General features: G+C 40.3%; 1 protein-coding gene across 1 annotated transcript; it reads left to right on the plus strand.

The window, feature by feature from the left end:
- The first annotated feature begins 669 nt into the window (after positions 1-669).
- Positions 670-19676, plus strand: FITM1 (fat storage inducing transmembrane protein 1). The gene is made up of 2 exons (XM_077469481.1): positions 670-1189; positions 17958-19676. The coding sequence occupies exons 1-2, from the start codon at positions 996-998 to the stop codon at positions 18574-18576; spliced, it is 813 nt and encodes a 270-aa protein (XP_077325607.1). The 5' UTR covers positions 670-995; the 3' UTR covers positions 18577-19676.
- Positions 19677-21249: the final 1573 nt, after the last annotated feature.

Raw genomic sequence — 21249 nt, forward strand, 5'->3', positions numbered from 1 at the left:
TCCAGATGAAAAAAAAATTGCCCATGAAGACTTATGGGATGTGTGACATCATTTTGGCCTTGACCAGAAACGAAAGAAATAAAAAAAAAGTTTAAAACAAGTAAATATTTCTTACTAAGGCTTGTAGCATAAGGATTGAAAATAGTTAATGTTTATTGAGAGAGAAAAGTATAGATTTAAGAATATTAAGCGGTATAAATATCCACCAACTGTTTATCATACTGTCAACAAAAACCACTGTTAAGAAGATTGTTTATAAGCTCTGTACAAAAAGAGAAGAAGAAAAAACTGAAAAAATAAGGAAGCAGACATAGAAATTTATAGAAGTGTGAAGGGAGAAAGCAGTGCGAGGATGTACAGTATTGTTGTCCCTTTCAGATTTCCAAAGGACCCATAAAACCTCTGTCCATGTTAATTTCATATTGTCTTATTCTTATGCACCAGACTGTTTTTATATGGCAAGGGTCCTATAAATATACTATTGGATGTTGCCAGAGAACAGTTAAAAGGGGTACTTTCCGAAAAAGTATCAGCGTTGCCTCTGCATTACAAAAGTTTCCGAGTTCTTTACAGTATGTCATGGACAGAGTCCCAGTGTCATATATGAGGGACTCAGCAGCTGATAGGGGGATGGGATTTGTGCCGTCCTTCCTGGGGGTGAAGGGCAGGATAACAGCTGTTGTGGAGAGGACCCTGATCAGTGTGGTTCTCAGCTTGTGTGATTTGTGCCTGTTGCTTCATGTCTCCTGAGTGAGCTTGTGTTGTGATGTGAATGTCTGTCTGTCTTATGGCCATTTGCAGCCTCTCTGTTCCTGGCTGCAGTCACGCACTCACTTAGATTACTTATGTAGCTTCTTTCCCTGCAGTTTTGTCTTAAGCTTTCTCATTATTACTGCAGCTAGCTTTTCTCTGGCACTTTTCTCCTATTTCTGCACAGGACATCATAATCTTTACTCAACAGTTCCATCTTTCTTCCTTTTGGTGCCTCTTCTGACATGAATGCACTTATAAACTCTATTTGTGCCCTGGTATGTATCTGCTCGCAGCTGTGTGCCCGCATACTGGGCAGTGTGTGTATGAGAAGAGGGTATCACTTGTGGCTGGCAGCAGTGGTCAGTGTGACTCCATTCCTTCAGGGACTTGGTAACCCCCGCAGCATTTTCTCCAACTCCAACAACTTCTTCAATGTGTGAGTATATTTTTATGCATGGACAAGTGACAATGGGCACATATATAGTAGTAAATTTGATTGTATTAATGTGAGTAGTTCATGTCTGGAACATGAAGTAGCGATAGATACGAAACAAAGTACAAATGGAATTTTATAAGTGTTCTTGTACATATTGGGCTTTATATCTAATAGGGGGAAGAAAGAAAAGGCCTTGACTGGCATAATTTAATTCAGTGCCTGCTTTCATATTGCATCCTAAACTTTAAAAATACCCAAACTGGTTAATATGGGACGTAAACCTCTCCACCCAGTGCCTGCTATGTGATCAAGCGAAACTAGACACATAAAAGTACAAATGTATTTTCAGACATAAAATTCAGGCCCCCTGTTTTACCCAACTAATTGAAGTCCTGGATGAATATTGTGACTGGTCACATCTGTACTTACAATTGGCACAGATCACAACACATGACAAAATTCTATATAGCGTCACATGATCAACTATTTTCTAATGTGCTTCCTGGAGCAATATATCTTCCCTAGTACCATCTACAGTATCACTATTTTTGTAAAGCCCATATGCTACTGTTTAGTGTGATGTGAATGTATTTACTTACCAAGCAATCCTCTGGCTTGCTTTTCTGCTACTCTACATTCCATGGTTATTTATATTGCCGGCCATCGCTCTGTATTTAAATGCCAAGCCATCTTCTGGCTCCCAGATAATGCCGATGAAACACAGACATGGACAGGGATTTGTGAGAAGTGGTACACAGGATCATTTAATGTTTATTTAAAGAAGATGATTTTAGCTATTTTATGGTTTTTAAAAAAATCTGACACAGAAAAATCTTTCATCAGTTGAAGACCACACAAGCCCCAACAATTCTCTTTTTAATCTGATCACACCCCTGGATAACTAAAATTTGCCCCTTTTTTGTGCAATTCAGTGAATTTCATGTGTACATAGAAATTGGTATGATTTATAAAGAAGTGATATTGACTTTCACAAAAAATTAATTGGTAGTGAAACAATCACCGTCATTTAAAACACTTGCAAAAGGAAGATTTATCTGAAGTGGATGTTTGAAAAATGTCAGATTAGCTACGTAAATATACATTGTTCAGCAAAAAGTATATAAACCCCAACAATGAATTTATCTTATTTCTCTTTTAGAATTTTGTTTTAATCTGTTTAAAAATTGTAAAAAAAAAAGTTAATCCTGACAGAAATCCAGGAGGTTTGTATAGATGTGGGAAGTTAAGTTTACCTCCTGTTATTCTATTGACATTTTTCAACATATTTTAACAAATTTCATTCAAACCGTGCCTACAGATAAAGGGGATATTTTTAAATGCACAAGGAAACCTTTTTGTTTCAGTTATTCAACAAAAATATCAATATATGTAATGGTGTACTATGGAAAAAGTAACCATACCATTGGCCTTAGAAGCTAGCATTGCTCCTTTTAGCAGAAAGGACTTCTTCTAGACATTTAGCATAACTGCCTACTGTTCTCTGACATTAAAGTGTTTGTTAACCCAAAAAAAAAAAAAAAAAATGGATCCTGCTCATTTTAAAGCATGTTATTTGATACAGTGCTTGTCCTTTGTCTTTTGGCCCCTTGTAACACCTAAAAAACTTGGCTGAGCCTGACAGTTTCTCCCCACCCCTCTGTAAACTGACCATGGTGCATCATGGCTGCTGAGATCAGACACTTGGTCAGTTTATGTTCCTTGGTCATCAGCAGCCTGCTATCTGTTCTACTCTCTGCTCCTTTGTCTTCCTCCCCCCTCCCCTCTCTATCTGTGTGTGAGTGCCCCTCCCCCTCATGCTGCTCTCCTAACACTAACCTGTATACACCATCAGCACTGCCTCCTATTGCAGTGTCCCCCTCTGTGAATGATTTATAAATGTAAATGCTGTAAGTACATCATTTAAGAGCTGAGATTGCGATTACATGACCAGTCAGCTCTCTCCTCCTCCCCTCCAGACTGACATTAGCAGAGGAATCTCAGCCCCGCCCGCTGCATCTCTCAGAGTAGGAAAGGAGAAAGCTGGCCAGTCAGCACTGCCAGTCGTGATTGCAATCTCAGCAGTGAAATTAGGTATTTGCAGCATTTATTTTTATAAATCACAGGGGATACTACAGGGGGATACTACAATAGGAGGCAGTGCTGATAGTGTATACAGGTTATAGTAACAACCACTTTAATGTTTTCACCAGTCCTTTGCAAAATTCCTTAAGTTGGAAGATGGTTTCCTTGGATGAACTACTTGTTTTAAATCCACAACTATTCAGTGGAATTTCAAATCAGGGCAAATCCATTCTTCTTTTTAAACTATTCTTTTGGTAGATATGCTAGTGTGTTTTGGATTATTGTTGTGTTGAAAGATTTATTTTCAGTTTAAGTTAAGATAGATGGCCTCACATTCTCATTAAGCACACATTAACTATGAATTTTGTATTGTATCAATTTAATAACTGCTAGCTGCTCAGCCCATGAATCAGCTTTGAAAGCAAGCCCAAGCCTTAAAGCCTAAAGCTGGCCATAGATCATATGATTTTCTTTCCTGCAACCACAGGCTGCATGAAAGAAAATCGCTTGATTACCTCATCAACACAGTCAGTGCTCATGGGAGAATCCCACCCGCGAAGCTATTGTGTTCTCCCTGTGGGGTGGGTGCAGGAGCTGTCGCTAGCACTGGCAAAAATCCCATGCAAAAATCCGACATGCTGGTTGTACTCAAGGTTGATGGATTGATACAATCAGCCTGTCCTTACAGGGTTTGAGATACAAAGCATGTATGGCCAGCTTAACTCCAGGTTTTATTGAACTTTAAATGGTTTTGGAACTATCTAGTCTAGACAAACAATTATGTTGCTAATACATGCGATGGCTTTGTGTGCTGCATAAACTGTAAAAAACTTCAGTTACATAAAGTATACAGCACTGTGTTCTGGCAGCTGGATGTGAACTTCCCGTTTCGCTGCCAGAGCACTGCTCAGCCATTCACAGAAGTCTTAGTATTTTATGAATGAATAAAAAAGACTTCTATGACTGTGGAAATCATCACCCCAGATGCAGGGTGAAGCTACTGGAACACAACACTACATACCATTTGCAGCTTATGTAGCACATATACCCGCTGCATGTGTTAGTGATAGAAATGGTTCCATTGGACCTGCTTGGGCCAAATTAACTAAAACCTGGTGTTTAAAGAGGAAATAAACCCTGATGAGTTTACGTCCTCTTTCATTCCCTGCAAAGGTAAAGCATAATGGACTACTATGCATCGCATAGTAGTCCATTATGGGTCACTTACCTGACACAGGAGCCAGGGAAGTCACCGCTGTCCCCTGTAGTCCGCCGCATCCATCTTCTCGGTGGGTCTCGCTGCTCCGCCGCTGTCATTCGGCTAAGCCACGATGACATCACTCCCGCGCATGCGCACGGGAGCCGCCACTTGCGGCATATCGCAGTTGACCGTGCCGCACCGCTGTCTACGGCGTATGCGCCGTAGACAGCGGTGCCTGTCTTTCGGCAAATATCTCCTAAACCGTGTAGTTTGTAGTTTGACTAAGCAATGACTTAGATCCACAAGAGGTTTGATCCAGAGTATCATGGCGGATGTCTAACACTATTACCCCCATACTGAATGATAAAATGGACCTCTTTAAGAAGGTGTTGTCCTCACAAATCCAACACTACCCCCTCACCACACACACACTTTTTCCTATTTATATTCTCTTCTATAAATTGATACTTTGGAGTATTCCTTATGGCAGTGCACCATAGCTTCATTAAGTGTTGCATTTTTTATGTATGGGAATGCATTGTATCTTGTGTACTGTAACCTTTCAATGTAACATTACACTGGGCTATCCTTTGTATTCCTTGTATTTAAGGGTAATTTTTTTTCCAAGAGCCACTGCAAGCAATGAACAGGCTCTTGAGCATGTGTATGCTAATTTTGTGTAACCTGTAGGCGAATGCAACAATAATACACCCACAAATATAACTGTGCACTACAAAAAATCCCACTCCTTATGAGGCTGACCAAAGAACAGTTTAGAAAGGTAATAGGTGTAGTAGATGGGCAGACAGGACTAATATGGATGTGTACAGTTGTTTAACCAGTTAACCCCCGGACCATTTGGCTGGCCAAAGAGCAGACCACTTTTTGCGATTCGGTACTGTGTTGCTTTAACTGACAATTGTCGTGCGACGTGGCTCCCAAACAAAATTGACGTCCTTTTTTCCCACAAATAGAGCTTTCTTTTGGTGGTATTTGATCACCTCTGCGGTTTTTCTTTTTTGCGATATAAACAAAAAAAAGCGCCAATTTTGAAAAAAAAACACATTCTTAACTTTTTGCTATAAAAAATATCCCCCCAAAAATATCTAAAAAAAACATTTTTTTTCCTCAGTCTAGGCCCATATGTATTCTTCTACATATTTTTGGTAAAAAAAATCACAATAAGCGTTTATCGATTGGTTTGCGCAAAATTTATAGCATTTACAAAATAGGGGATAGTTTTATGGCATTTTTATTAATTTATATATATACTATACTAGTAATGGCAGGGATCAGCGATTTTTACCCTGACCGCGACATTATGGCAGACACGTCGAACAATTTTAATACCTTTGTGGGACCATTGGCATTAATACAGCGATCAGTACGATTAAAATTGCATTGATTACTGTAAAAATGTCACCAGCAGTGAAGGGGTTAACACTTTGCTGGGGAGGGGTTAATATGTATCCTATTTTGTGTTCTAACTGAAGGGGGGATGGGACAGCGCAGGGAAACTAACAGATCGCTGTCCATACTCTGTATGGACACATAATCTGTCAGGTCACTGCTCAGAGAACTGGAAACTTGTGTGCCCTGAGCGATTGTGGGAGCCCGGTGGCGATCAAGACCGCCGGGCACTCACATCGGCTCGGAGAGCGAGCGGGGGCGCGCATGTGCCCCCTAGTGGCTGTTTATGTTACCAACGTAAAATAACGGCGATTCGCGCAGCCGAGCCATGCTGCCGCAGTGCAACTGCGGTGGCTGCTCGGCATGCGGTTAAGCCTGAAATTAAGCAGGGCCAAGGTAGCTGCTACAGCTTCAGAAGCTGGAATTGGAGATTTGACAATGAGCAGGGAAATGTAAGTACTAACTTTGAACACAGGAGAGCACCTGCTACAAGTGAAGAAGAAAAAGGTAAGACTAAAGGTCAGCTTTAACATTTACACCACCATGTTTCACAATTAGTATGAATATCTTTACCTCAAATGCCGTCTTTGCTTTGTGTCAAACCTGTGTAATGTTACTGCGGTAAAACAACTTTAGTCTTGTAATGTTCTTTTTGGACAGCAAAGGTTTCTTGTTTTGCTCCCCTCCCATGCAGCTTAAATTGGTGCAATCTCTGATTATAGATGCATAAACTTTGATACCAACTGTTGGAAGAGTTACCTGCAGATTCTGCAATCCAATTTTGAGAATTCTTTCAGTATCAAACATCAGCTCTCAGGCTGAATTTGCTGAGCTAGTACATGTGGTTGAGCTGCTTGTTTACTGCTCCCCCTTAAGCTGCAAATGCAGCAGACAGGGGTGTACGCATACTCTGGCCACAATGTTTTGCATCATCGCACCGCAATAGTTATCCCCTCTGTCTCATTTGGCAGGCAGTACAGCCCACTGAACGTGTACCATTTTAACAAAATGAGGTTGCCCCACAACCACGTGTAATGCACGCAGTTGCAGCATGGTGGTACCATTTTTTTATGAGTTAAATCTGGAGGCGAGGAAGTAATATAATGCCACCTCACTGCCTGTCAAATGCCCTCTAAAAGTTGATCCTCTAAAATCGTTCTTCAGAGGGCGACGCCAGTGTAACCGAGCCCTAAGGCCTCAGTCACATTTGCGAACTAGGCCTAGGCAGGAACCCCAATGGCCACTCACATGTAATCGCTCAAGCAGAGATTACCTGCAAGTGATTGGCCCTGGATGTAGATGTGTCATGGTATGACACCACACAATAGCAAAGACCCTACGTCTTGAAAGTTTAAATGGGACGATTTCACCTGCATACTCCCTGAGGAGGTTCTACTCCCTGGCATATATTCTGGAACACCTGATTTTAAAGAGGAAGTAAACTCTTGTAAAAAACAAAAAAGACAACCTCCAAGACAAAAGCATAATGAGCTAGTATGCATAGCATACAAAACACCTCCCCCTTTGGTATGGAGACTGTTCTAACGCACTTTCTGACCTAGGGTGAAAATGCTGCTCCTCCAAAGATACAGCAGAGTGGGCGATTGTTGTCAATCTAGGGTAGGAAAAGTATCACTGGTGGGTTCACCAGGTGAAAAAGGAAAACTAGAAAACAAATGCAGCTACCACATCTAAGGACTATTAAGCTGATACATTACATTTTTGTTTAAATATGTTTTAAGCTAACCATAATTATGAGAGGACAGTTGACTGGGTGAAAATCTCATCCTTATGTCCTATGCACAACAAACAGCTACCTTATTGAAAGTGACAGCATTTGCCCGCACCACTCCTTTTCTCCCTCCCTGATTGTGAGATCGACTTCTCCTGAGTGGGAAAGGCCATAGATGGATTGCAATTCAGCTGGGGCCTTGCTGAACTGGACGAATTTCAATCCATCTATATGGAAAGGGAAAGGAACAGTAAATAATTATACACTGTATATAATGTACTGTTTTGGTGACTTCTGTCACTGGGAGAAGTAGTGTGTGAGAGTAATCCATCCCAATACATTTCTGAGAGCTGCTTCAATTTAGCCCTTCCATCTATGACATTACATAATGGCTGGAGTACTAATCTTTTCCCCTTTTAATCCTAAAAGAAGAAATGACATTCAGCACCTTTTTGTCCACATCACCTTATATCACCAACCAGCTCAGCTTCCATTTCTTAATTTAGAAGCCTATACAGAGTGTACATCTGCCAAGGATTCCTGTGCAGTAACCATATACACTATATGGTGTACACTTAAGTTGTGCTTCATGTTTTGCCTAAAATGAATACATTAAAATACAACATAAGGCTAGACATACAATTTTAGAAAATCAATAGATTCTTCCATCCACACTTAACAGTGTAGATTGTGGAATATGTGCTGTTGGCTATTTTATTCAGACAGCCCCAGAAACCTTGGTTGTCTTCATACCTGAACATCTGATAGGAAAATGATAATTCTCCAGCCAGCTCGGTTCATTTTTAAATCAACTTTTTACCAGCTGGGTGGTGTCAACGGGGCCACCCATGTCTTGAATTTTGGCTGATTCAACAAGAATTGACTGAAATTTAGGCTGAGTATAGCTAGCTTTAGTATTTTCTGTGTATTTATAAGGGTATATCCAATAAAGTGTGGAAAGAAAATATCAGCATCTATTGTAGTTCTATTTCTGATCTGTGTATGTTTGCAAGGTAAAGCAACAGGTTCTCTTTAATGTTCCCTTCCCTTGCAGTACATACATTTCTTTCACTCCCCCAGCACTTCATTTAGTTACCAAGGTTTAGGAAATTATGTTCTGAATTTAAAGTTACTCTGGTTGGAGATTTAGGCTGGGTTCAAACTTATGCGAGGCCGGAAACGCTACGATCTGTGCATATTTCCTGCAATTCCATCCCACTGCAATGCATCGCATACAAAGTTAACACCCCAAACAGGTTCCAAACCCAGTGCATTTGCCTGCACACATCACATGGTACAAAATTACCAAGCGATCTGCTTTGGTGCAGCTCCAGAAAAAGTTGCATGTACTACTTTGGTGTGATTTGAGCCCATTCAGAATGAAATCGCATCACACTGAATCGCATGTGAATTGCACAGGAATGCAGTGTACAATGTGAACCAAGCCTTACGCAGGACTGAGGACTCCCAACCCACCCACCTCTGTAATAGTACTGGATCAAGCACCAGTACTTGCACATTATTTTTCATATCTGAAAGCACCATTTTTTTGCTCCCGGTGGTTAACGGTATGCTAGGGTAGCAAAGAAAAGCTGATGTGTTGATACGGAGGGGGCATTTAAACAAACTTGCTGTGTGGGTAAAACACAGAGTTTGCTTTCAACGGCTGCCTGATTTAAATTGTATACATTTTCTATAACTGCTAGTAGCACTAATGTTATAGACTTGCAACAAAATCATTTGCCATATAGACCCCTAATAACTATCAATGCTTATTCTTATGCCAGCTGGTCACACAGTTTACCACATGGAAACGATAGCCTTAAAGCGGAGAAACACTTCATCTGAGCACCAAAAACACTACAAGCGTGTTAAAAACAAGACGGGGTCTGTAGGTTTGTTCTTAAGTTGAATTTATTTGTAAGTCGGAACAGGTACATTTTTTAATTGTAGCTCCAGCCAAAAAAAAATATTTTTTTAGGTTTTTTGGGTAGCATAGGGTAGGGTTAACACCCCTGTAACATTTGTTTTGCTGTCTGTGCCCCTGTTCAGAAAATGTAACCTCTTTTTCTGTCCCTGTTATAATTGGGTTTTGAACATTTTGGGTTGTGAAAACAAGGATTGGTGATAAAGCATCAGTGGAGACACCTTTTTCCCATAACTCTTACAGGAATGAATTTCCCTTCCTAGGGGTAGATTTCCTCTCACTTCCTGTTGTCTCCCTCTCTTTGTAACTAGGGTATTGCCTGTATTTCATTGATTTTTAATATTCAAAGTAAACTCCACCATCCATTCATGTATCCATACTTTATTTGCTGAGAAATCACTTTGAAAAAACAGCCCCTAGCATTTCTGGCTGTGGCCATCTTGAGTAAGGGCAGATGATTCATCTAGCATGTACTTCCTGGAATCTATCTGCCCTTAGCTCAGCCATTCAGGCAGGAGGGTTTGGCCAAGAAAACCCCTCCTCCCCTCCAGAAAACTCCTGGGATGTATGACATCATTTACCTAGGCATGGGAACCAGAAAGTAACTAAAGAAATTGAAAAATAAAATTTAAAACAAGTAAATATTATTATTATACACAATTTATATAGTGCCAACAGTTTACACAGCGCTTTACAATGTAGAGGGGGACAGCACAATTACAGTACAGTTCAATACAGAAGGGACAGGAGGGCCCTGTTCGTAGAGCTTACATTCTAAAGGGACGGGGTGGTGGTACAAAAGGTAATAGATGCGGGGAATGATTTGATGGGGGTGGCTCAGGGACAGTTGTTAGGTGGGTGTGGGATAGGCTTCCCTGAATAAGTGAGTTTTTAGGGATCTTCCAAAGGTGGAAAGGTTGGGGCTTATTATTATTATTAGACACGATTATATGATTAGAGATTGAAGTTCCACTTTAAAGTAAAACATTTATTTTTTCCAATGCAGGAGAAAGTAACAGATTTGCTTTATAGTCCTCTAACACCCTCCAATTATGTTCACCTTTTGTTTGCTCCCTCACTGATCCATTTGCCTATGCGAGTGAAGCCCTACATAAGCACTAAGTCAATCTGGACAAAGCTTTAAAAGGGTAACTTTGCCATTAAATGTACTAAAAGGCAGCGCTGTTGCTAACTATATGTTAGTGCAATTAATCCTAAACACAATATGTAGCACCCAAAATAAAAATCACCATCAATTAATCGTGATAACCGTATGTCAAGTGCAATCTGTTCAAAAAAAAACTTAAAAAATTCATATACAGTGGAACATTGGATTGCAAGCATAATCCATTCCAGGAGAATGCTTGTGATCCATTGACTTCTATTGCATGCAATACTGAATGTGGCCAGAGATGGGGCACCGGAGAGACTCAAAAATACTCGGAGACCGATCGGATGCACTTGGAAAGGCTCGGGAACAGAGTGTTTCCGAGTATTTGCGAACGGCTCCAAGTGGCACCAGCGCCCCCGCACCTCTGGTCAAATGTGGTACTGCACACAGCAGAGGCTTGAATCCTGCTCGTTTTGCGAGACAACGATCGCAAACCGAGTCAGGATTTTTTTTTAATAATAGTTCGTATTGTGAAACACTCATTAACCGTGTTACTCTCAATCTGAGGTTCCACTCTATATAAATACACTATATTGTCAAAAGTATTGGGACACCTGCCTTTACACGGACATGAACATTAATGGCATCCCCGTCTTAGTCTGTAGGATTCAATATTGAGTTGGCCCACTGCAAGCCAGGCCTTCTTGTCCACATCAGTGCCTGACCTCACAAATGCGCTTCTGGAAGAATGGTCAAACATTTCCATAGACACACTCCTAAACCTTGTGGACAGCCTTCCCAGAAGAGTTGAAGCTGTTATAACTACAAAGGGTGGGCCAACTCAATATTGAACCCTACGAACTAAAACTGGAATGCCATTAAAGTCAATTTGTGTGTATAGGCAGGCGCCCCAATACATATATACATACACATAATCTATCCCCTACCAAGAATAATTCTGGCTCCCACAGACTGTACCACACAGATTAGTCCTCTTATTTAAGAAGGTGCTCCTAACGACAACTCGTTATGTGTATAATAGACATTTCTCCACAGAATCTCTTTCTTCCATTCAAATACACCATTATGGGCAAGACCAAAGAGCTGTCAAAAGGGCGTGAGGGACAAGATTGTAGACCTGCACAAGGCTGGAATAGGCTACAACACCATCAGCAAGAAGTTTGCCGAGAAGGAGACAACTGTTTGAGCGATTTTTCCCAAATGTAAGAAATACAAAATAATCATCAATCATCCTTGGTCTGGAGCTCCATGCAAGATTTTGCCTCATGGAGTAAGGCTGATCATGAGATAGCTAAGGCGCCTCCCAGAACTACATTGGAGGTGCTTGTGAATGGTCTCAAGGCAGTTGGAACCACAGTCACCAAACAAACAATTGGTAACGTAATACGCCGCAATTAATTTAAATCCCACAGCAACCACAAGGTCCCCCTCCTCAAAAAAGCACATGTACAGGCCCGTCTGAAGTTTGCCAATGAACATCTAAATGATTCAGAGAAGGATTGGGAGAAAGTGTTGGGGTCAGATCTGACCAAAATTGAGCTCTTTGGCTTTAACTTGACTTGCCATGTTTGGAGGAAGAAAAAAAGCTGACTTTGACCCTAAGAACACCATCCCTAAAGTCAAGTGCGGAGGTGGAAACATGCTTTGGGGCTGTTTCTCTGCTAAAGGTACAGACCGACTTTGCCGCATTGAATGGCCAATGGACGAGGCCATGTATGGTAAATTCTTGGATGAGAACCTTCTTCCCTCAGCCAGAACACTGAAGATTGGTCGTAGATGGGTCTTCCAGTATGGCAATGATCAAAAACATACCACCAAAAAAACAAAGGAGTGGCTCAAGAAGAAGCACATTAAGACCTTAATCTTATAGAAAATTTATGGAGAGAGCTGAAACTTTGAAAAGTTGCCAAGCGACAGCTATGAAACCTTAAGGATTTTCGAGAAAATCTCTAAAGAAGAGTGGCCCAAAATCCTTCCTGAGATGTGTGCAAACCTGGTACAGACGGTACCCTAGTTACAAACATCTGACTTACAAACGACTCCTACTTACAAATGACGGGAGACAACAGGAAGTGAGAGGAAATCTACCCTTAGGGAGGGAAATTCACTCCTGTAAGAGTTATGGGAAAAAGGTACCTCCACTGATGCTTTACCGCCAAGGCTTGTTTCCAGAACAACCCAAAATTTTCAAAATCCAGTTGTCATTGAGACAGAAAGTGAGGTGAAATCTTCTGAACAGGGGCACAGACAGCAAAACAAATGTTACAGGGGTGTTAACCCTTCCCTATTCTAGCCAAAAAGCTTAAAAATAGATTTTTTGGCTGGAGCTATACTTAAAAATTGTACCTGTTCCAACTTACAAACAGATGCAACTTGAGAACAAACCTACAGACCCTATCTTGTTTGTAAAGTACTAAGTCATGTTTTGCTTGGGGATCAGATACCTATTTTACTCACTGAACTGCAACCCAATTTATAACATTTGTATCATGTGTTTTTTATGGACTCTTGGTTGATATTCTGTCTCTATTATTTAAAATGCCTTTTTCCCCCACTGTATTTGATGCTGTGCTGATTTTGTACGTGTTCCCACTGACAAATGATCAGTCTGTAATTTTAATGGTAGGTTTATTTTAACAGCGAGAGACAGAATAAGAAAAAGAAATCCAGAAAAACGCATTTCAAAAAAGTTATTGATTTGCACTTTAATGCGTGAAATAAGTATTTGACCCCTTCGCAAAAAAGGGCTTAGTACTTGGCTGCAAAACCCTTGTTGGCAATCACAGAGGCCAGCCGTTGCTTGTAGTTGTCCAGCAGGTTTGCACACATCTCAGGAGGGATTTTTTTGCTACTCCTCTTTGCAGATTCTATCTAAGTCACTAAAGAGGCACTGCCGTCTGCTCACATAATTTGTAATAAAAACATCTTTACCATTCTGAAGCTTCCCTCCAACCACTTTGCATAATATTTTTTATATACTGTGATTCTTTACTTGCCAACTATGCTGCAGAAATCGCCCTCCACTGAGTTTGGCTCCATTTTAACGGGGGGCAGCTGAAGTTGCTCCCTGTTCACTTCCTGAGTTTACGCAGAGGCACACCTCCAGCTCTGCAGCTCTCATTGGTCCTCTTATGACTCATCATGCCTCCCTTCCTGGCAAACTCTCACGAGAGTGGAGTGAGAGAGAGAACTGTGCAGGATGTCATAAGCCTAGGTTTTTTACCAGACAAAAAACAGGAAGTGGGTTGTATAAGATATTTACTGACAGGAAAAAATGTTTTACTGTCCAAAGTTAAAACAACAAGGGCAGAACAAACATACAGAATCAGCAGGGGATCAAATGCTTTTTTCCCCTCACTGTACCCCTATGATAAAATAATATAGACCCTTAATTTCTGTGTAAGTGGGCAAACTTACAAAATCTGCAGGGGATTTTCCCCCACTGTATACAACGGGTAAAATAAGTATTGAACACGTCACCATTTTTCTAGGTAAAAACCCATGCAATGCATACATACAAAGAAAGTTAAGCAAATTAGTTCAGAAAAGTTATGTGTAATAAAATGAAATGACAGGGAAAAAGTATTGAAGACCTGGAATTAGTAGGTACAATTGTTTCAAAGAAAACAATAAGTAATGCACTCAAGAGCCATGCCTGTATGCACGCTCACCACACAAGACTCCATTACTGAAGAAAAAGCATGTTGAAGCTCCTTTTAAAGTTTGCTGCACAACCTTTAGACAAGCCTGTGAAATACTGGGAGAATATAGTCTGATCAGATGAGACCAAAATTGAACTCTTTGGGTGCCATAATACACACCATGTTTGGAGGCACCGCACATCACCCCAAAAACACCATATGAACAGTATAGTTTGGAGGTGGGAACATCATGGTGTGGGGCTGTTTTTCAGCATACAGTACTGGCAAACTTCATTTTATTGAAGGTAGAATGAACGAAAAAATGTACCAATGATTTGTTTTCAATGAAAGAAAATAAAACTGCTAGAATGGCCTAGCCAATCACCTGACTTGAATCCAGTAGAAAATCTGTGGAAAGAACTAAAGATCAGAGCTCATAGACGAGGCCCACGGAACATTCAAGTTTTGAAGACTGTGGAAGAATGAGCCTAAATCACACCTGAGCAATAGTTTCTCCGTACAGGAGGCGTCTTGAAGCTGTCATTACCAACAAAGTATTAAATACATTTCAGTTAGCGTGTTCAATATTTTTTCCTTGTATCATTCAATTTTTTTACACATAACTTAATTTCTGAACTTATTTTTTTAGGTTTCATAACTGGAGTACACATAGTTTTCTCCTTCAAAACCTCTTAAAGCCATCAATCCATCCATCCAAATGCCAGGGGAGTTCCCATAGCGTAAAACTGTTTAAAACATATTACTTGTAAAGTATGAATGTGGATATTACTGCGCTTAATCTAAAATGGGTGAAAAAGCTGCGACATAAACGTGGGACAAAAATGCTAGAAAGTGAGTGAGTATAAAATGTAGTGCTAGAAAATAAACACATATACATATGTTTGTGATATATCCAAAATTATGTGGTCATACAATAAATGATTGGAATGTGAAAAAGTCCAGTGCCTGTAACCATCCTAAAAAGGACCAAATACAAAGTCCACCACCCAATAGTGGCTAGTAAAGGATGTAATACACTGGAACTCTCCGACAGTAAGGGCATCAAAGGTGGTGCATCTTCAATCAGGAAATAGGTAAAGTAAATCTACTCTTACCAGAACGGGTGGACTTGAGTGTCAGTGACGAATCATAAAGGAAAAGATGCCGGACATTGGCAAGTCAACACCCTGGAGTCTCGTTGTCTTGCCAATGTCCGGCATCATGGCCTTTATGACTCGTCGCTGACACTCCAGCCACAATCCCAGCTGGAGTTGGCTCCAGCCGCAATCTCTGACCGTGAGCTCAAACCCCATGTGCGTGGTGACATCCTATCTGAAGCCCCTCCCTATGTGTTTCATCATCTGACATCCTTCAGGGGCAGTAGGACGTACACTGCCATCCATGCCATTATATGCATATAGTTCCTTATTAAAGATAAAAAGGAAGAAGGTTGTAGAGAAGAATAGACTCTCTACTAAGAAAATAAAAAAAAGAATGACATGCATTGTAGTTTTATTTCAGACTACAACGCACAGTCCAAGCACACTGAAAAAATTATAAGAAAATATTGGCCCATCTTCCTAAAGGATGAGACCTTAAGGAAGTGTCTCCCCAACAAACCAAATTTTACTGAACCCCCAAAAAAGGCAAAACATTTTTTTTAAATATAATATTTCTATAAATGTAAAGCTTGTAAGACTACGAAGAAAGACAGAAAGAAAAGGAAAAAATCAATTTCAACACAAAGAGAATATGATATAAAACAATTCACTACATGTAAATCTTCCCATGTTGTATACGTGTTGGAATGTCCCTGTCATGCACAATATATTGGTAGAACAAGCAGAAAATTAAAAATTAGGATAGGAGAACATATAAACAACATGAAAGGTGGCTTTGATAAACATATCGTTCCAAGACACTTTGAATTAAAACATAACAAAGATAAAATCACCACCCATTGGTGAGGGAAAGATATGCTGAAAGAAGTTTCAAAAAAAGAAACAAACTCGATATATTGATTTTTTTTATTTATTTAGTTTTACATATTTTTTTTAATATCTTCCCAAAAAATGTTTCAGGTAGAATGCCATTTTAGGTTAGCATGGCCCCTTTAAATGCTCCATCAATTATTAGGTAGACGTTGATATACGAGTACCAACCCATAGTGGAATATTAAGGCATAAGATTAACCTTTTAATTTTTAATACAACATTGGTGAATCAAATATGCTGCTCCTTTTTAGTTTTATGCTTTTACAAGATGTTTTTACATTGCCGCAATGTATTTGCACCATATGCATATAAAGCCGTGGATGGTGGCTTACATCCTCCTGCCCCTGGAAGATGTCAGATGACAAAATGTTTAGGGCGGAGCTTCGGACGTGACATCGGCACGCATGGCGGGTTTGAGCTTGTGGCTAGAGATTGCAGTCATAACCAACTTGGCTCCAAAGATTATACGTTTTATATTTTTGTCAGCGGAGACGCACAAAAATTTGAGTGCTCTTACTAAGTTTACAAATACATTTTTTTTAAACGGTTTTACACTATTGGAACTCTTCTCCCCTGACATATGGATGGATGGCTTTAGGAGGTTTTGAAGGAGAAAAACACGGATACTGCAGATTGTTACTCCCAGAGGGGAATGCGTGACTAGCTGGTTTATAACATTACCAGCACTTACCTCTGGTGAGTTTATTTAATACAGTTGGTACTGGATTCACTTTGTGGTGTGATATATATGAAATTTGGAAGGTCTGTGTGAACAAGTTGCATGTGACATATGGTTATAACGATTAATTCATGGGGATTTCTATTTCTGTTTTGGGTGCTGCATATTGAGGTTGATTTACTAAAGGTGAATATACTGTGCACTTTCAAGTGCAGTTGTTCTAGATCTGAGGGGAAGCTCTGAAATGCAGGCAATCTCTGTTGATTTCTATCATCCAATCATGTACAAGCAAAAATGCTGTGCTTTCTCAGAGCAGCTGTCAAATTTTAAATCAGTGCGGCTACGTGGGGCTCTGACTGCACAGCTGCTTCATTTTATTAACAGAGATCTATGAATTAATGAACTACAAGCCCCGTCTGCCACAGTAGACAAGCTTGTAGTTTTCAATGGAAAACAAGAATGGTGATGTCACTGCACTCGTAGACCATTGACCCTTCCTCCAGCTCTCCAACAGAAAGCCTGTACCATAGGTACAGGCAGGAAGCAGGAGTAAGAGTCTGCAGGAGTCTGACATTGCACCTGCCATCCACTGCAGGTTCCTGTAAAAAGAAAAAAAAAAAAAAGGCACCTTTTTCCTGAAAAACTATATGCAGTACCTTGCTGTGATGTAATACAGTACCATTCATTAATGGAACCCCAGTGCACTTTGCTGACAAAGCTGCAAGCCAATAAAAACAGGGATGCTGTCTGTTGGAGAGATTCTGCTGATTCTTTGGGGTCAATTTACTGAAGTCAAGTAGGGTGTTCACTTTGCAAGAGAATTTTCCCTTGCAAAGGATTGGATATTTTTTCACCGCATTCACTAAGGGGAACATTTGTCTTTAGTAAATCATCCCTACTATGTCAAAGCATAGCAGTAAAAAATGTATTTTTATCTTAAAGTACTCTCTCACTGTTTTCCCTTGTACAGGAAGTTTGTGCACTGCTCATGTGGATGGACGTTTCTACTCCTGTCTGGATTTGTCCTGCTTGTGTCTTTGGTCCCCACTCGTCGTCCACTGCTATGCCTCATGCATCTCACAAGACTTGGCATCACTACAACCCTGTGTCAATGCATTCCCTACCTCTTCCAACTCTTGGAGGATCTTACTGGTTCCTGTCATCAACCAATGCCACCTGGTACACTCTTTCTACCACGACTGGAAACTAGGCAAACCTGCCAGGCCGAAGGTCATCAATGGCAGGGTTACCATATTTCTCGGCAGACCTTCACCCTCACTTTATGCAGCCTGTCTTTGGCAGAAGAGCTATCTGTGTTTGTGCGCTACCTGAGAAGGGGATATCCAGCTGGAACTTCTTTGCGTTTAGTCTTCTTATTGAATGCCAGTCTTCTGGGGCTTTACAACTTGCTTTTGATGTGCATAGCTCTTTATACACAAGAATATACACAGAGTGTGGTTGGTGCAGCCATGGGAACCTTATTTTGGCACATTACATATCGTGGCTGGTACCGCACATACTATTCTCCTGGGCCACCCGGGCATGGAATGTTTCCCAGATTTGCAGGGGTTAGAAACAAACTGGAATGAAGAAGATCTACCATTTTATATGGAATATTTCCTCTTCTTGACTTACCTGATGTATCGGACATGAAATTTAAGTGCCCAAACTCTGCTCAGGAGGAACAGACTTTCCAGCACAGAATATCACATTTCTCTGATTTATTTATGCAAATGATCTGAAAGTGAACTATTACCTAATAGATATTCATTCATATTTGGTTACCACGAGCAGCTTTACCCCTTCAGCAGGGTTTTGATATAAAAAATAGGTGAAGATTTAAAGTATAGCAACTGAATTAATCTTGGTCATCAAAAAGTGTATCCATGACAAGTAGAGACAGAAATAAAGACTACCAGAAGAAGCTGGAAAAGTTTTTCTTCAACGTGAACGCTATGAGAACAACAATTTAAAAGCCATTAGCATGGGCATTCAGAATAACTGGAGCTTCGCAGAATACTAAACCAATACTGAAATTAAGCTAAATAATTGAATAATTTGATTGGGTTGCATATGAATAGATTTAAAATATGGATAATGTGCACAAACTTATGTTTTACTTATCTGATAAAGTCAGAGATTCTGTTGACATTTTAAGAGAACTGAAATTAAGTTTTCTGTGTTAAATTGTTTTTTTTAAGGAACATTTATTGCATATCCCAGATATATCTGCAGGAATTTTAATAGGAAAGTATAATAGTCTGATGGACAAAAATACTCTTGCAGGATGTGCTCAGATTTGATGTAACGCTTTGCTTTCCAATGCACTGTTTAGCAGAATGTATCTGTTACCTGTAGTTTGCCCTGATATGGACCAGCAGTATATAGACTGCTGTGGACTGACTTTCCTTGCTGATTTGTCTGATGTAATGTAGCAATAGCAATCTAATATAATATTTTTGACAAAATATGCACCACCAAAAAGAGAAAAAATAAGAAACAAAGCCTGTAATTAAGGGAGTACATGAATTTCCTTTTCTATAAACTAAAAAGTGTATATTTCAATAAATATTTGGGGAGGAGGGGTGAACAAATATCTCCCTTTATGCAATTGCAGAAAATATTTTATTTAAATAAATGTATGATTTATTTTTATTAAAGAAAACTTGTCAATGTTGTTAAATTAAAAGGACATTCTAGATATCAAACACAATGAGCTACTAATGCTTGGAAGTAAATACTACAACTGTGTTAAAATCTAAAATTTCACTTTGTTCACTTTTCTTTGAGATCTGTGATATCCCTGGCATTCAAGCTTGAGGGAGCACACAGGGACGGTAGGAGGGAACACTGAGTGTACTTTGTGCTTTGCAAATTCCTCTTTCTTAAAGTGGAACTTTAGTCAGAAAATAAAGTCCTGCTAGATCACTTCCGGCTGGCCCCTTTATGCAGGTAAAGCTATGTAAAAAATGAAAAATAAGTGTCTATACCAGGGGTCTCAAACTGGTGCCCCTCCAGCTGTTGCAAAAATGCAAGTCCCATGAACCATTGCAAGGCTGACAGTTACAAGCATGACTCTCACAGGCAGAGGCATGATGGGACTTGTAATTTCGCAACAGCTGGAGAGCCGCCAGTTTGAGACCCCTGGTCTATACTGTTTAAAATGTAGTAAAACACTGTTTCACCAAGCGCTGCACATGCTCAGTTTCTCTCCATTTTTTAGGCACTGCTGAGTTTGTAGAGTCCAGTTTGCTGACAGCCTAAGACCCCTTTCACACTTTCCCAGTGGCTAGTTTTAGCAGGCTCTACTGTCATTTTAGAGATGCTTTTCGGCCTCTAGCGGGGCACTTTTATCCCCGACTAGCAGCCGTTTAAAGTGTCGCTGCCAAGGAGCTTTGCAGGTACTTCAGTGGCGCTGTCCATTGATTTCAATGGGCAGGGGTGCTTTAGGAGCAGTGTATACACTGCTCCTAAAGCACCTTGAAGAAGCTGCTTGCAGGACTTTTTTTTTTACGTCCCGCCAGCGCAGCGCCCCAGTGGGAAAGCACTGTGGCTTTCACACTGGGATTGCAGATGAGGCTATTTTAAGTACTAAAGTGCCTGAAAAATGCCTCCACTGTGAAAGGGGTCTTAGAGCGGACTTTAACCCTCCTATCCTTCACAGTCAAGGAAGCTGCTTCTGTTTAACCTGCAACTGCCAAGGTGCTACACATGTGATGAGTTATGACACCAGCCATTTGATTGTTTGACAGTTTGGTTGAGGACACAAGCAAATGTGACAGTTAGCAATCCCGACATTCCAGGAATGTAACTGTTTTTTGAAACAGTTAAATTGATTTGTTTAGTTCCTCTTTATGATTTACTGCTGTTCAGGGTTCTAGGCTTCAGCAAAATGGCAGTCTCCAGCAAGAAGAAACAGGAGCGACGTTGGCGGCAATTTACAGCACACACAAATTTTGGTAGCATACTTATTATTAGTTTTTATCAAGTTGATATTGGTAAAGTTCTGCTTTAATCCTACAAGTTAGCACATGTCATCAGATAGACATCAAAGCTATCATATACATGTCTGCTTGGACTAGGCTGCTACTTCCAAGTGAATGGACACTGGCCACAAAAAGAAATTCCTGCCATGACTCCTCCCAGCTCAGCTAAGCCTCAGTTTTAGCTAGTGTCCTTAGCTAATGGATGCCTCTGTATGTCTCCCTGAAGATTTCCTATAGTTGACTGAGTTCCCTTTATTCCTGGCCTATGTATGGCCG

The sequence above is a fragment of the Lithobates pipiens genome, unplaced genomic scaffold (genome assembly GCF_037356315.1).
Source record: "Lithobates pipiens isolate NorthernLeopardFrog02 unplaced genomic scaffold, aLitPip1_a1.2 Scaffold_11, whole genome shotgun sequence".
NCBI classification, from domain to species: Eukaryota; Metazoa; Chordata; class Amphibia; order Anura; family Ranidae; genus Lithobates; species Lithobates pipiens.

Bases quoted from the DNA above. Each gene is read 5' to 3' on its own strand.
- FITM1 (XM_077469481.1), top strand. From the start codon at position 996: ATGAATGCACTTATAAACTCTATTTGTGCCCTGGTATGTATCTGCTCG. The intron at 1,190-17,957 runs GTGAGTATATTT...TCCCTTGTACAG, and splicing joins TCCAACAACTTCTTCAATGT to GAAGTTTGTGCACTGCTCAT.